Here is a 17,903-nt window from a genome sequence, read left to right as displayed (position 1 = left end):
AGCCTTCAGCACACGGGCGTCCCACTCACACACTTGCTCGGAATAGCGCAGTAGAGGGGGAAGCTGGAGCGGTGGAGCGCATATTTTGAACAGGCCTGGTCTAGATCGATAGAAGCTTAAAGTGAAAACATTAAAAATAAAAACAGTAGGAGACTAAAGCAGCTTAATTTTCTTGTGCTTAAAAGTATTTTCCACGTATCGAATGCCTAGAAAAAATGTTACTATATTTTATACACATCATGATCACTGTCTACTGTCTTAGCGCCTGAACTTCAAAAAACGAGAAATATCAATTTTTATGGCGAAAACGGTGAACAAATTTAGTAAAGCCCAAAAATGAAGAACTTTTATCGGGTTCTTGCAGGAACACTTCTACAGTTATGTTACTAAACTTTGACGAAACTTTCGGCTGATAATAAAACGTTATTAGACAAAGTGCAATATACAAAGTAATAACATAAGATGTAAAATACTATGAATGGCAAGGATGTATATGACTGACAGAAGGATTGATATTTCCGGTACAAAAATCCTTACTAAACTGCCTGCATGTACGAAGAAAAATTGGGAATACTCAAAAATTAAAATGTTGGTTAGCATTGTATCTTATAGGGCTATGTACATATTATCTAAATACTGAAAGTCCGGGGCTCAAAATCTCAGTTAGTACTGTAGTAAAAGAAGTTTTTATTCATGCAGCACGTAAGTTGAAACGTCAATCAGGCAATTAGGCACACATTCTATAGATGTTAAGTTCTAAGAAATCAGGAAACAAATTGAACAACTGAAGAAGCTCAAGATTATTTTTAGTGCAACAACCCTGCCTTACACTGTGTAAATTGTTTGCATTTGACAAATTTAAGTATAAACATAGTAAAGTAAACGACTTTGAACTAAGCAAGATGTCGTCAATGTTAGCAATGAATTCATCCATATCTACATTTCTAGTCCGCAAGCCACCTTCCAGTAGATGGTGAAAAGTACTTCTGCTATCCCTCGGTGAATAGCTCTATTCGTAATGATTTCAGAGCATTTTATTACGAGTGACGCGATGTCCGTACTCAGCTAGAAATAAACGGGGAGACTGATTCGTTGTCTGTACCCGGTGGGGCTGAAGCTACGGGGTTTATAAGCAAAAGGTAACTGCACTACGGTGAGAGCTGTCTTAGCGAACGAAAAATCTACGACTGGATAAATCACTTTAAAAGTGTTCGGGTACGAACGTCGAGGCTGCTTAACGAAGGACTTGCGATAATTGCCGGCCGCTGGTGGCCGAGCGGTTCTGGCGCTACAGTCTGGAACCGCGCGACGGCTACGGTCGCAGGTTCGAATCCTGCCTCGGGCATGGATGTGTGTGTTGTCCTTAGGTTAGTTAGGTTTAAGTAGTTCTAAGTTCTAGGGGACTTATGACCTCAGCAGTTGAGTCCCATAGTCCTCAGAGCCATAATTGTCGTGACAGATCTGATAGTAACGCGGATAAGGAGAATTTTAGGAATGCTTCGGTATATGCAAGCATGCATGCATTGCTGAGCCAGCGGCCTTGCTGCAGTGGTAACACCGGTTCCCGTCAGATCACCGAAATTAAGCGCTGTTGGGCTGGGCTAGCACTTGGATGGGTGACCATCCTGTCTGCCGAGCGCTTTTGGCACGCGGGGCGCGCTCAGCCCTTGTGAGGCAAACTGAGGAGCTACTTGATTGAGAAGTAGCGGCCCCGGCCTCGGAAACTGACATACGGCCGGGAGAGCAGTGTGCTGACCACATGCCCCTCCATATTCGCATGCAGTGACGCCTATGAGCTGAGGATGACACGGCGGCCTGTCAGTACCGTTGGGCCTTCAGGGCCTGTTCGAGAGAGAGAGAGAGAGAGAGAGAGAGAGAGAGAGAGATCCATTCCTGAACCTTCACGAAGTTTGTCTTGTTGGGGTATCACGTCACCTGATAGACGGACACGAACAAGAACGTTTGCAAATGCCGAAATGACACGTAAGCCGTTTTGAAAAGCCAGGAGAAGCCTCTCTCATCCGTGTAGTAACCGTTGGTAAGATATAAGTCCATCACTACGAACGAAAGAATAATAGGCGCAGACCTATGTAGAAAGGTCCATCTTTTCCTACAACATACGTCTTCTCCTACAAAAAAATGGTTCAAATGGCTCTTAGCACTATGGGACTTAACTGCTGTGGTCATCAGTCCCCTAGAACTTAGAACTACTTAAGCCTAACTAACCTAAGGACATCACACACATCCATGCCCGAGGCAGGATTCGAACCTGCGACCGTAGCGGTCGCGCGGTTCCGGAAAGTAGCGCCTAGAACCGCTCGGCCACTCCGGCCGGCCTTCTCCTACAAATAAAACATTTAAAAACAGTGATAATGATAGTGTTTTGGGATATGAATGGTCCACTGCTCATTCATTATACTCCTAAAGGTCAAACAACGAACAGTGACAGCTACTGCGATATCTCAAATCCAAAAAGCAAAACGAAGACGAGAAAGAATCTTGCAAAGATGTAATTTTGCTTCAGTATTATGTCGGCCCTCAGAATGTTGGAAAACAATCCACTGCACTCGAAAATCTTGGTTTTGTGCTCCTGAAGCACGCGTCACAATGTTGTGACCCAGCTCCAAGTATTGCACGATTCTGCCAGGATCTAAGTTTTCGTAAGATGACGTGGTTTTGCAGAGGCTGGGAAAGAGTGAATGTGCACTGTTCTACAAAACTTCTTCCAGGAAGGGGTTAGAAAGGTTCTCAAGAGGCGAACCAAGTGTGTAAATGTTGAGAGACATTACCCAGATAAATGATGTCACTTAAAGTGTTATTTTGTCAATAAAAAGCTTTTTCTTTTCTTCTTTCTTTTTAGAAAAAAACTGCTTTTCATTTTTGAATAGCCCTCGTAATGTGGTGCATGGTTCTTGCATGGCATGACGTACAACAAATGTACGACACCCATATTTGGTGAGACTATGGCACAAGTGGAAATGTGATGCGTCCGAAGGCGTCGTACGTCGCCTCTTGAGCACAGAAGCGATGGAGCCCTCGAGCCCGTTGAATTCTCTGGCATCGGTGACTTCAGAACAATTCGTGTCAGCCACAGGACTTGCTTGGTGCGTGTTCACCCTACCGCGGGAGCCGTTGGCACAGACAAGTGCACACTCGCTACAAGGATTTGGCGCCGCGCCGACAGACGGTACGCAGTCTAACGACCCATTACGTGCAATGTGGTGGACATCGCGCGCCGCGTATGCAGGAAACGGGTGCTTCTACGTGATGTACACTTTTTCCTCTGTTTGATGGCACTTCATTAATGGGACTGACGTGGCAGAGTGCACCAAGTTGTTGATAAGGATTATAAGCGGAGAGCAGATTAGAGTTCCGCGTCCCGTCGACGACCGGGTCGTCAGAGACGGAGCACTAGCGTTGATTGGGGAAGGAGGACGAAGGAAGTCGGCGGCGTCCTTTTCGAAGGAACCACGCAGACATTTTCCTTAACTAACTTTGGGCTACTACAGTGAAGCTAAATCTGGACGGTTACATGCGGATTTGAATCGACGCCCTCCCTAATACGGGTTCATTGTTTGACCCTTTTGCTTAGTGGTTACAAAGAGGTGCCTTCGCATAGCGCTTATGTGCGATATGGTGCAGATGTTGACAGTCAAGGGGAAGCCTGGTATTGGTCAGCCAATGAAGGGCTCTGAGCCGGATGACGGCTATTTTGTTGCAGATGCGACTAAAAAAATGGCTCTGAGCACTATGGGATTTAACTTCTGAGGTCATCAGTCCCCTAGAACTTAGAACTACTTAAACCTAACTAACCTAAGGACATCACACACATCCATGCTCGAGGCAGGATTCGAACCTGCGACCGTAGCGGTCGCGCGGTTCCAGACTGTAGCACCTAGAGCCGCTCGGCCACTTCGGCCGGCCGCAGATGCGACTAGCCCAAACCAATCGGTTGGCTCTTGCCTCACTTCCAGTGTCTATTAAAACAAAAGTGGGCGATGTTGTTTCTAAAATTATGCTACCTCTCTGCTGCCTTAATTACAAAGTTTCTCACGATGGCATTCTCGCATAAAACACTCCACTGTCGGTATTCTTGCCGCGTCAGACTAATTAGAATTCATGTTATAACGACAATCTCCTGCCATCGGCATAGGTATACCACATGTGTCGAGCAAGTTGTCGACAATACTGTGTATACATATAAACAAATACACTGGGTTTTCATATATTTTTCTCTGACATATGTTGTACCAGAATTAAATTGACCAAGGTTTACGGTAGATTTCCCTTGATTGGGAGGCAGATATTCGAACTATTCTCAAAGATTCCCAGCTGTGACTCCCTTTGCCACCTCACCCCCCCCCTCCCTCAATCTCCTTGTCTGGTAAGTCGTGACCCTCCAGTAGGTCATTACCAGCACAGTCCACTGTGCCTTTACAGGTAGGGAATGAGAAACAAACAACTCGGACAGTTTCTTTGTACGCAGTCTCTCAGTGTCGAGCGTCCACTTCGAGGTATCACTAAGGTTATAATGGCTGTCGCGTTTAAAGTAGTAGCCGAACGTTCTCATCTTTACGGCTTCTTTGACGACTGAGTCCCAGCAGAATGATGCGTGGAGCAAGATTCTTCTTTCTTGAAATTTTTTTTAAAATTTTTATTCCTGAGGTTGTGTTCAGTAATGGCTGAAAGTTTTCATTTCCCTGCAGTACGTTTGGGAATTGTACGGTTGGACTGATCGATGTGTATTCCAGAAGTTCTGAGGCTAGTTGTGCCGTCCTTTCACCGATGCGCACTGACCACGCGCCATCGAAGGTCGGTCGAGGCAGTAGCATGTGAGACTGGACTCGCAATCGCGAGGTAGGCCGTTCGTGTCCCAACCCGGACATCCGGCTCCAGCAATTCGCTTTAGATAAATTCTGGGATGGTTCCTTTGAAAACGACAGGGTGGGTTTCCTTCCCCATCTTTCCTCATTTCGAGCTTTGTGCTGAGACTCTAATGACCTCGTCGTCGACGGGACGTTTAACGCTAATCTCCCTATCTTCGGTCATAGTAAAAGCTCGCATCTGAACATTTAGTTCACTGTCGAGATGGAAACGGAAGAAATGTTGTCATTTTTAGATTTTTAAGCGCAAAGTAAAGGAGACGGGCAACTCGAACGATCTTCCACCTCAAGCCGAAGTACGCTTGCTTCCAGACCCGAAGAGAGTGCTTCCGAAAACGCGAGTAAAAACAGCGGTAACTGTTTCTGAAGAGGACCGCTTGGGTTCCCAGGCGAAACATCTGAAGCCGATGTTCCGACATGAAGGCTGACAAGTATTGAACTAAAAAAACGTAAATTAGTTACAAACTATGATGCACACATACTTTATTCCACATGTAAACGTCACTACAGATACTCGGATTCAGGTTAAGACACCTTCGATGTGCCTGCCATCATTGGCGATGATGCGGCGCAGACGATTAGCGAAATTCTGCATGAATCGCTGAAGTATCGGAACATCGATGCTGTCGATGATCTCCCGAATGGCTGTTTTCAGCTCTGCCATGGTTTTCGGGTTATTGCTGTACACCTTGTCTGTAATACATCCCCACGAAAAGGAGTCGTATGTGTTCAGATCCGCAGAATATGGCAGCCAATCGAGGCCCACGCCAGTGGCCTATGGGTACCCCAGAGCCAGAATGCGGTCCCCAAAGTGCTCCTCCAGGAAATCAAACACTATCCTGCTTCGATGGGGTCGAGCTCCGTTTTGCACGAACCACATCTCGTCGAAATCGGGGTCTCTTTGGGTAATGGGGATGGAGTCATCTTCCAAAACCTCCAAGTACTGTTTGGTAGTCACCGTGCCATCGTGGAATATCGCACCGATTATTCTGTGACTGGACATTGCACACCACATAGTCACCCGTTGAGGGTGAAGAGACTTCTCGATTGCGAAATGTGGATTTTCAGAACCCGAAATGCGCCAGTTTTGCTTATTGACGGACCAATCCAAATGAAAGTGGGATTCGTCGCTAAACCAAACGATGCATGCGCATACTAATTCCCATCATGCCCCGCCGCCAACCGTGCAGTTTGAACGTCCTAGCGCAAACCGTTCAGAAATGATGACGATTATACACTCCTGGAAATGGAAAAAAGAACACATTGACACCGGTGTGTCAGACCCACCATACTTTCTCCGGACACTGCGAGAGGGCTGTACAAGCAATGATCACACGCACGGCACAGCGGACACACCAGGACCCGCGGTGTTGGCCGTCGAATGGCGCTAGCTGCGCAGCATTTGTGCACCGCCGCCGTCAGTGTCAGCCAGTTTGTCGTGGCATACGGAGCTCCATCGCAGTCTTTAACACTGGTAGCATGCCGCGACAGCGTGGACGTGAACCGTATGTGCAGTTGACGGACTTTGAGCGAGGGCGTATAGTGGGCATGCGGGAGGCCGGGTGGACGTACCGCCGAATTGCTCAACACGTGGGGAGTGAGGTCTCCACAGTACATCGATGTTGTCGCCAGTGGTCGGCGGAAGGTGCACGTGCCAGTCGACCTGGGACCGGACCGCAGCGACGCACGGATGCACGCCAAGACCGTAGGATCCTACGCAGTGCCGTAGGGGGCCGCACCGCCACTTCCCAGCAAATTAGGGACACTGTTGCTCCTGGGGTATCGGCGAGGACCATTCGCAACCGTCTCCATGAAGCTGGTCTACGGTCCCGCACACCGTTAGGCCGTCTTCCGCTCACGCCCCAACATCGTGCAGCCCGCCTCCAGTGGTGTCGCGACAGGCGTGAATGGAGGGACGAATGGAGACGAGTCGTCTTCAGCGATGAGAGTCGCTTCTGCCTTGGTGGCAATGATGGTCGTATGCGTGTTTGGCGCCGTGCAGGTGAGCGCCACAATCAGGACTGCATACGACCGAGGCACACAGGGCCAACACCCGGCATCATGGTGTGGGGAGCGATCTCCTACACTGGCCGTACACCACTGGTGATCGTCGAGGGGACACTGAATAGTGCACGGTACATCCAAACCGTCATCGAACCCATCGTTCTACCATTCCTAGACCGGCAAGGGCACCTGCTGTTCCAACAGGACAATGCATGTCCGCATGTATCCCGTGCCACCCAACGTGCTCTAGAAGGTGTAAGTCAACTACCCTGGCCAGCAAGATCTCCGGATCTGTCCCCCATTGAGCATGTTTGGGACTGGATGAAGCGTCGTCTCACGCGGTCTGCACGTCCAGCACGAACGCTGGTCCAACTGAGGCGCCAGGTGGAAATGGCATGGCAAGCCGTTCCACAGGACTACATCCAGCATCTCTACGATCGTCTCCATGGGAGAATAGCAGCCTGCATTGCTGCGAAAGGTGGATATACACTGTACTAGTGCCGACATTGTGCATGCTCTGTTGCCTGTGTCTATGTGCCTGTGGTTCTGTCAGTGTGATCATGTGATGTATCTGACCCCAGGAATGTGTCAATAAAGTTTCCCCTTCCTGGGACAATGAATTCACGGTGTTCTTATTTCAATTTCCAGGAGTGTATTTCATATAGTTCAATAATTGTACCCTTATCTGCTGTGGGCGTTTAGGAATGTCAGGACGGCGGGCCTACTGCGCTTGTTCCTTTTTTTTTTTTTTTTTTTTTTTTTTTTTTTTTTTTTTTTTTTTTTTAGCCGGCGGCGGTGGCCGTGAGGTTCTGGCGCTGCAGTCCGGAACCGCGGGACTGCTACGGTCGCAGGTTCGAATCCTGCCTCGGGCATGGGTGTGTGTGGTGTCCTTAGGTTAGTTAGGTTTAAGTAGTTCTGTTCTAGGGGACTTGTGACCTAAGATGTTGAGTCCCATAGTGCTCAGAGCCATTTGAACAATTTTTTTTTTTTTTTTTTTTTTTTTGTGGGGTTGCGTCCAGCAAACGAGCGAGGGGTCTTGGCACACCTGTTCTGCGGTAGTCCTTGGAGACGAGAGGTATGCCTCACCCGGTTAAGGGCAGTCATAGCCTCAGGGTCCCCGTGCTAGTGCGGAAGCAACCTTACGGGTCGTTCTGTGTGTACAGTTTCCAACAGATCTGGAGAACAATCACATTATTTTAAAAATAGTAATATGGAAAACCTGTGGTTGCCAAGCGCAGATTCTCGAACAATATTTATATTCTTTGATGAAACACAAAAGAAAAAGGAAATCATACAACCGGGACTTTGACATTAAAGAGGCCGTGGAGGTGAGACAGTACGTGAACTACCTTAACCGGGACACCGGCTATTGTTTTAGCGGTGCGTGGAGACGAGCTGTCGACTTCGGGTGACTGCACAGGAATTCGCCGAGTTGTTTACGTTCCATCAGGCGTCACTAACATCGCACACATGGACCACAGAGTAGTAATCTGTAGGGTATGGGCATAGTACACCGCGTACGTGGCTCACATCGAACGGAAATACTCACTTGGCGCTGGTATGAAGCTGTTTGTTTAGACTTTGCGCTAAGACACAAAATTCAATATTCCACGTATTTGCTCTGTTTTCATTCACTTATGGTGGTGAATCGTTGAAGCTACGGATAAAAAAATTGAAATTCATTAAAGGAGGAAAAATTGCTATTCATAGGACAGTATAACAATGGTGCAGTTACAGTTATCACGCCCGCAAGACGCACTTAGTGTGTTTATTACTTCTCATAGGTTAGTATAACAAAGGTCTAGTTACAGTTATCATGCTTGCAAGAGGCACTTTGTGTGCTTATTAATAACCACACAGTTTAGTGAAGGCAAACAATCGTAGGGGTAATTTATGTGACGAGTGCCAGGTAAGTTAGATAGTGTTCGAGTGCGCTGACAGTCAATTTGTTGAGTGTATACACACTGCGAGCAATGATGACCCGCAGATGACATTTGTGTATGACAGTCTGAATTATTTACACGGTAGTAATCAGTTCTCTAAAGCGATTCTGCTTGTCTTACGGTAGTCAAGACGTGGTGAGTGGTCGTGCGCAAGTAGAATTTTAGTTTCCCTAACGATGAAAAAGGATTTTAGAACGTACCAGAAAGTAAAAACGAAGACCTTAATTCCGAAAAGTATTTCAATATGTTTTTGTTGTTGTTGTGGTCTTCAGTCCTGAGACTGGTTTGATGCAGCTCTCCATGCTGCTCTATCCTGTGCAAGCTTCTTCATCTCCCAGTACCTACTGCAACCTACATCCTTCTGAATCTGCTTAGTGTATTCATCTCTTGGTCTCCCTCTAGGATTTTTACCCTCCACGCTGCCCTCCAATACTAAATTGGTGATCCCTTGATGCCTCAGAACATGTCCTACCAACCGATCCCTTCTTCTAGTCAAGTTGTGCCACAAACTTCTCTTCTCCCCAATCCTATTCAATACTTCCTCATTAGTTATGTGATCTACCCATCTAATCCTCAGCATTCTTCTGTAGCACCACATTTCGAAAGCGTATATTCTCTTCTTGTCCAAACTATTTATCGTCCATGTTTCACTTCCATACATGGCTACACTCCATATAAATACTTTCAGCAACGACTTCCTGACACTCAAATCTATACTCGATGTTAACAAATTTCTCTTCTTCAGAAACGCTTTCCTTGCCATTGCCAGTCTACATTTTATAGCCTCTCTACTTCGACCATCATCAGTTATTTTGTTCCCCAAATAGCAAAACTCCTTTACTACTTTAAGTGTCTCATTTCCTAATCTAATTCCCTCTGCATCACCCGACTTAATTCGACTACATTCCATTATCCTTGTTTTGCTTTTGTTGATGTTCATCTTATATCCTCCTTTCAAGACCCTATCCATTCCGTTCAACTGCTCTTCCAAGTCCTTTGCTGTCTCTGACAGAATTACAATGTCATCGGCGAACCTCAAAGTTTTTATTTCTTCTCCATGGATTTTAATAACCACTCCGAATTTTTCTTTTGTTTCCTTCACTGCTTGCTCTATATACAGATTGAATAACATCGGGGAGAGGCTACAACCCTGTCTCACTCCCTTCCCAACCACTGCTTCCCTTTCATGTCCCTCGACTCTTATAACTGCCATCTGGTTTCTGTACAAATAGTAAATAGCCTTTCGCTCCCTGTATTTTACCCCTGCCACCTTCAGAATTTGAAAGAGAGTATTCCAGTCAACATTGTCAAAAGCTTTCTCTAAGTCTGCAAATGCTAGAAACGTAGGTTTGCCCTTCCTTAATCTAGCTTCTAAGATAAGTCGTAGGGTCAGTATTGCCTCACGTGTTCCAACATTTCTACGGAATCCAAACTGGTCATCCCCGAGGTCGGCTTCTACTAGTTTTTCCATTCGTCTGTAAAGAATTCGCGTTAGTATTTTGCAGCTGTGTGTGTAATAATTCGCTAATTTGCTTCAAGTCACAGCTCAAAATTTGGAGTTCTTCTCTGAACTTTCTAATTATCGCAATAGGAAGCGACCAGTCAAACTCCTCCTCTTACCTCTCCCCCCACCTGCAGTTCTGTAAAGAATTGAACTCCGACACGTAAAGCACTTTCATGTCTCATTATTTTACAAATGAGAAACGCTTACAAAAGATTTGATGTGATGTTTACAGTTTGTCTGAAGATGCTAAACGCTCTTATTATCATACACCGGATGAGTACTGTCTGGGTAGTTTGGGCTCCTTTTTAAGCAAAAGATTATTTTTGATGCTTCTCAATGTTTATGACGTCATATCTCCTGAAGTATTTGTCGTACAGTGATATAATGTTGTAGGTACGTTGAGTGGTGTACATGGGTACTCTCTGCAAAGTGTGTTGCGAATAGAGTTAGTGGAAAGAAGTAATAAATTGAGACGTCATGCCCCACGTTCGAGTTTACTGCAAGAATAGCGAAAATATAGTAAGCGTTAAACTTTTTTCCTTTCACTTTATTCCGGGGGGGGGGGGGGGGGGACACACAGAGAGGCGAAGCTTCTAACAGGTTTGAAAGTATGTGTAAAGCTTGTTGGCTTTTGCAAAGTGTGCTCATTCTCAAATACCGGCTAATCTGCGCTCTCTCGGTTACTGAGCTCCAAGCCATATGTGCACAGTTTCTAAATTTAATACTCGACTTATTGCACTAAACCTTTAACGTAATGAGTATATTACGACAGAATTTTCAATTTTTTAAAGTAGATAAACAGTTATATGAAGTACTGCTCCAGGAAGCCGTTACATAAACAACTTGCAACTGAAATCTGGCGTTGCCACCGCAGCTTCATTTAGAAAAACAGTTATTCGGCAATACGATACACATAATTACAAATCCGAGACAACAGTGGCGTCTATCCCTTTTTCTGTAACTGAAACAAAAAAAAGACAAATGTCGAAAGTTAATGGAATGCACGGTGTTTATCTCTTCGAAGCTTTAAGCCAAGTTAATTCCAGGTATCGGATTCAAATTGTTAAGATTCAACGAGACGCAGGCACAAAAATCGTAATACAATAGAATGGGATGAGTCTGCACTTGTGTAATGACAATCAAAATCCGTAGGACGCACACGAACAAACTGTACGTCGCACGATACTCGAGTGAGTGTTGGAGTGGATGTATGCTGGCGGCAAAAATACCGTTCTGCGCGTCATTCGTACTCAGTTCACAGCAACTTCAAATCTGTGACGTCGACAAGGCATCTGGCAGTAGGGCGACAGTCACTTGCTCCTGACCAAGATAATGGAGGACAGCATCAAAAGGTCGCGTTTTTGTTTCGATTTGACGCGGCAAGAAGACCGAGGGATGTCAATAAAATTCTCCTGGGTTTGAGGCCACATTGTCATCTATAAAATACACCTCAGGGTGTATTGCTAACTGCTGAATGAGCACTAGTTTGGTTCCTTATATACTATGGAGGAGTGCTGTCGTTTGAATGTGGGGGTGAGGAGAAAGGGGTATTAGGAGTTCATTTTATTGGTCTTTGCATTGCATGTTGTCATTGGCGGAAATAGGCGTTTTCCGTTGGAGCTTCCTTTACTGTTTGCCATTGGTGGAAATCAGAGAATAGGAAACTGTGCGGCGACTACAACGTAGCGTTGTGTACTGACTGTCTAGTATGGACTAAGGCGCGTCAGCGCTCTGTGTACCCTCCACTGCTGTGTCGGGTCGCTTGGCTATTTCTTTAGCCTCCCTAACCTTCCTCCTCGAACTAAACGGCTGTTTCGCCAGTACGCGGGCCTCTAGAATTTCGATCTTCATCCTGCACTGTTCCAGGTATTTTGCCACCGCATATTTGTTGTATTGTTTGAGGTGGATATATCTCTCGTGTTCAGTTAACCTTGTGCTTATTAGACACCCAGTGTCACCTACATACACCATTCCACATTCGCACCCGATTTCATAAACTCCGACCACACGAAACTTGTCAATTGTATTGTAAGTAGGCTGTTTAGGTTTTTATGTTGGTAACGTCACGTAGCGCTCTGTATGAAAATCACTGGCTGTGTTGTGTGCAGTCTGTGGCTGGTTAGCATTGTTGTAATATTCGCTATTGTAGTGTTGGGCAGTTGGATGTGAACAGCGCGTAGCGTTGCGCAGTTGGAGGTCAGCCGCCAGCGGTGGTGGATGTGGGGAGTGAGATGGCGGAGTTTTGAGAGCGGATGATCTGGACGTGTGTCCATCAGAGAGAGTAAATTTGTAAGACTGGATGTCATGAAATTATATATATATATATATATATATATATATATATATATATATATATATATATATATATATATAATGGCTTTTGAACACTATTAAGGTAAATACATTGTTTGTTCTCTATCAAAATCTTTCATTTGCTAACTATGCCTATCAGTAGTTAGAATCTTTTATTTAGGTGGCAGTATTGGGGCTCGCTGTATTGCAGTAGTTCGAGTAACTAAGATTATTGTGAGGTAAGTGATTCATGAAAGGTATAGGTTATTGTTAGTCAAGGCCATTCTTTTGTAGGGATTATTGAAAGTCAGATTGCGTTGCGCTAGAAATATTGTGTGTCAGTTTAGTGATGATCAGAATAAGTAAAGAGAGAAATGTCTGAGTACGTTCAGTTTTGTTCAGCTGTTTGAAAATCAAATAACGTAAGGGGTTTATCAGCACAATCATTCATAAATTTTTCTAAGGCGACGTTTCAGTATCTTTCGTCGAGCCCAGAATGTCTTTTGTTTTGTTGTTGCTCCGAAAAATCGGCTTAATATCTGCCCGACGGAGAATTTTGCCCCTTGTACATATGGTAGCACGACGGTGTTCTGTGCTTCGGTCTGCATTTCCCTGTTGGCCTCCTCCTTCGGCGCCACGGTTCTGTGTATCACCCTATGTCGTAGCCATTAGCTCTAAGAACGTTCTGGGCTCGACGAAAGATACAATTGACAAGTTTCATGCCTCAAACAGTACAACAAATCAGCGCTGGCAGAACACCAGGAACAGTGCAGGAAGATGATCGAAATTCGAGAGGCCCGCATACTGGCGAAACAGCCGTTTAGTTTGAGGAGGAAGGTTAGAGAGGCTATAGAAATGGCCAAGCGACCCGACACTATGAATAGAGAAGACGGGTATCGACTTCCAGCGTCTTGGCTGCCGGCAGTGGCAGCTTTGAGGAGGACAGTTCTTGCACAGCAACAGGCGCGCGGCAGGCCGCAGCGGTGGAGGGTACACAGAGCGCTGACGCGGCCGGGTCGGTACTAGGCAGTCAGTAAACAACGCTACGCTGTAGTCGCCGCTCAGTTTCCTATTCTCTGATTTCCACCAATGGCAAGCAGTAAAGGAAGATCCAATGGAAAACGCCTATTTCCGCCAATGACAACATGCAATGGAAAGACCAATAAAATGAACTCGTAATACCCCTTTCTCCTCACCCTCACATCCAACGACAGCACTCCTCCATAGTATACAGGGCGTTACAAAAAGGTACGGCCAAACTTTCAGGAAACATTCCTCACACACAAATAAAGAAAAGATGTTATGTGGACATGTGTCCGGAAACGCTTAATTTCCATGTTAGAGCTCATTTTAGTTTCGTCAGTATGGAGCACGTTATCATGATTTCATACGGGATTCTCAACCTGTGTTGCTAGAACATGTGCCTTTACAAGTACGACACAACATGTGGTTCATGCACGATGGAGCTCCTGCTCATTTCAGTCGAAGTGTTCGTACGCTTCTCAACCACAGATTCGGTGACCGATGGATTGGTAGAGGCGGACCAATTCCATGGCCTCCACGCTCTCCTGACCTCAACCCTCTTGACTTTCATTTATGGGGGCATTTGAAAGCTCTTGTCTACGCAACCCCAGTACCAAATGTAGAGACTCTTCGTGCTCGTATTGTGGACGGCTGTGATACAATACGCCATTCTCCAGGGCTGCATCAGCGCATCAGGGATTCCATGCGACGGAGGGTGGTTGCATGTATCTTCGCTAACGGAGGACATTTTGAACATTTCCTGTAACAAAGTGTTTGAAGTCACGCTGGTACGTTCTGTTGCTGTGCGTTTCCATTCCATGAGTAATGTGATTTGAAGAGAAGTAATAGAATGAGTTCTAACATGGAAAGTAAGCGTTTCCGTACACATGTCCACATAACATATTTTCTTTCTTTGTGTGTGAGAAATGTTTCCTGAAAGTTTGGCCGTACCTTTTTGTAACACCCTGTATAAGGAACCAAACTAGTGCTCATTCAGCAGTTAGCAATACACCCTGAGGAAAGCGCCTTGCAACAGTCGACGAAACGTCGGAATTTTATAGATGACAATGCGGCCTCAAACCCAGAAGAATTTTATTGACGGTGACAACGGCCGCGGAAGCCTATATTTACACAAGACCGAGGATGTTTGGCTACTTGTGGGCGGTGGGCTCTTCTACGCAGTCCCGGGTCTTGGATGCATTCGAACCATTCTTTTCGGTTACCACAATGTTTAGAATCGTTAATGTATGCAAAAAAATAACGAAACGAACGTGAGCTCTAGAAATATATTTTCAAATATGTTATAGATGTTGTGTACTAACTTGAAAATTCCTCAACCGGCTTGTCGATGGTGTCGTGGTCGATCCAGGTGAGTCCCATCTCGACCTTCTCGGCGAGATCCTGCCAGTGCTGCCTGTTCTCCAGACAGCCGTCGTACAGCGGCTGTATCCACGGGAAAGTTTCAGACAGCACCTGCCGTTCACAGGAACTTATAGTGTCTCTTCAAGAGCAAGAAGAGAAAGAGCAAGAGCACATTTAGTCGGAAACATTTTACCTTGTACAGTGGAAGACATATCACGTCTATGAACCCCACTTGCATCTGTGGTAATTCATCCTTTCTTTCTCTGTCCATCATTGCCTACAAAAAAAAAGAAAGATATCTGGTTATAGATACAACCAAACAGAAATGTTTACAGCACCATCACATAGCTATGCGCCATGATCTCTCTGACAGTTGATTGAATAATAGTACCACAGGCAACGTGTAGGTGAACAGTGGGTAGATCTGTCATCTTAATTTATTGCGTTTAATACATAGAACGCTTTATTAACAAAACTGGTAGCAAAACAGATAGAAGGGCTAGGAAATATCAGAGGAGTGAGTCAACTTAGATAGAAGGGGCGGAGAAGAAATAGTAGAAATTAATAAGAAAATTGTAGTCTCATAAGACAGAAGTGATGAGATATGGTTCCCTAAAAATAAATGAAGCGAAACAAAATGAATGATGAACGTAGACTATTATGACTTTTGCAAGTTCCCATGGAAAGCAGAATCTGGGACCTGCACAAGGTTATGCGCTGCTGTGTAGCAGTCAGTCTCTTGACAATGACCGTGAAGACCTCTGACGAAAGATTGTGTGTTGAAAATACCTGACACGGATTTTAATCTGAAACGCCGACAGACTATACATTGATAAGTTAAATATACTGTTCTATTACTTTCTGTATTAGTTGCTTTATCATTGTTATTATGAGGAGAGGCAAGTGTTGTACTGGAGTCAGCGAGAACTGTTAGCTGGAACAAGAAATTCAGGATTGACACTATTGACTGCACACACATCTCAGTCTAGAACTTAACAAGAATTTCATGAATGGGATGAGTCTCATTTCTTTTTAACTGTTTTAATTTCATGAAACCTAAACACAGTTGCGAGTACGAACAACCGTCAGCTGTACAACGGAATGACGACAGTGAAAATTTGTGCCACACTGGGATTCGAACCCTAGTTTCCCGCTATACGCGAGCGGTCGTTTTAAACACTCTGGCTATCCGTGCACAACTCATGGCCACACCGAAACTTCCATATGTCGTCGTTCCTGTGTCACAACTCGTAGTCGTCCACATATTATGTAATTTCCGTAAAAGGGGAGGACATTTTAAGCGGGAATTGTGGGTTCGAGTCCCAGTCTGACACGAATTTTCACTGTTGGGTTGGGGTTTATTTGGGGAGGAAACCAAACTGCGAGGTCATCGGTCTCATCGAATTAGGGAAGAAGGGGGAATGAAATCGGCCATGCCTTTTCAAAGGAACCATCCCAGCATTTGCCTGAAGCGATTTAGGGAAATCATGGAAAACCTAAATCAGGACAGCTGTACGTGGGATTGAACCGTTGTCCTCCCGAATGCGAGTCCAGTGTGCTAACCACTGCGCCCTCGCTCGGTAATTTTCACTGTCGCCATTCCCTTATACATTTCATGTGTTTCATAACGGCTGTAGTCGCCACAGTGTGTGTTGCTTCGGACATGCATGCATTTCCAAAGGAACATTATACCGTTTTTCTTCATAACACAGGTACTCCAGTATCGTACTTCAATTTCCTTCCAGCACTTAGAAAACGTATTTCAGCATAAGTGATTTTATTTGGTGAATAAAAGCTAACAGTGTAGTGCAATTTTCCTGTACAGGCCGGCGTGGGTGACCGCTGCAGTGTGTTGTGAGACTGGCTGTGAAGGGTCAGGATGCACACATGACAGCACTTTGGGGGTGGCGGCAGTTGTGAGGTGGGGACGGGGGGGTGTCAGGTGGAAATACACTACTGGCCATTAAAATTGCTACACCAAGAAGAAATGCAGATGATAAACGGGTATTCATTGGACAAATATATAATACTAGAACTGACATGTGATTACATTTTCACGCAATATGGGTGCATAGATCCTGAGAAATCAGTACCCAGAACAACCACCTCTGGCCGTAATAACGGCCTTGATACGCCTGGGCATTGAGTCAAACAGAGCTTGGATGGCGTGTACAGGTACAGCTGCCCATGCAGCTTCAACACGATACCACAGTTCATCAAGAGTAGTGACTGGCGTATTGCGACGACCCAGTTGCTCGGCCACCATTGACCAGACGTTTTCAATTGGTGAGAGATCTGGAGAATGTGCTGGCCAGGGCAGCAGTTGAACATTTTCTGTATCCAGAAAGGCCCGTACAGGACCTGCAACATGCAGTCGTGCATCATCCTGCTGAAATGTAGGGTTTCGCAGGGATCGAATGAAGGGTAGAGCCCCGGGTCGTAACACATCTAAAATGTAACTCCACTGTTCAATGTGCCGTCAATGCGAACAAGAGGTGATCGGGACGTGTAACCAATAGCACCCCATACCATCACGCCGGGTGATACGCCAGTATGGCGATGACGAATACACGCTACCAATGTGCGTTCACCGCGATGTCGCCAAACACGGATGCGACCATCATGATGCTTTAACAGAACCTGGATTCATCCGAAAAAATGACGTTTTGCCATTCGTGCACCCAGGTTCGTCGGTGAATACACCATCGCAGGCGCTCCTGTCTATGATGCAGCGTCAAGGGTAACTGCAGCCATGGTCTCCGAGCTGATAGTCCATGCTGTTGCAAACGTCATCAAACTGTTCGTGCAGATGGTTGTTGTCTTGCAAACGTCCCCATCTGTTGACTTAGGGACGAGACGTGGCTGCACGATCCGTTACAGCCATGCGGATAA

At 45.6% G+C, this 17,903-nt stretch overlaps 1 protein-coding gene across 1 annotated transcript in view; it reads right to left on the bottom strand.

Annotated features, from left to right (window-relative positions):
- LOC126252640 (cGMP-specific 3',5'-cyclic phosphodiesterase) overlaps positions 1-17,903 on the bottom strand; it is a gene marked incomplete at its 3' end in the record, with an annotated part of 583,236 nt that overhangs the window by 28,181 nt on the left and 537,152 nt on the right. The window contains exons 18-19 of the mRNA XM_049953543.1: positions 15,205-15,288; positions 14,972-15,122 (exon numbers count right to left, since the gene is read on the bottom strand). Coding sequence (XP_049809500.1) covers positions 14,972-15,122; positions 15,205-15,288 — 235 coding nt within the window. The remainder of the gene's footprint in view (positions 1-14,971; positions 15,123-15,204; positions 15,289-17,903) is intronic.

The sequence above is a fragment of the Schistocerca nitens genome, chromosome 4, assembly GCF_023898315.1.
Source record: "Schistocerca nitens isolate TAMUIC-IGC-003100 chromosome 4, iqSchNite1.1, whole genome shotgun sequence".
Classification (NCBI taxonomy): domain Eukaryota; kingdom Metazoa; phylum Arthropoda; class Insecta; order Orthoptera; family Acrididae; genus Schistocerca; species Schistocerca nitens.
Note: the sequence above shows the minus strand (reverse complement) of the source record. Positions and strands in the feature narration are given on the sequence as shown.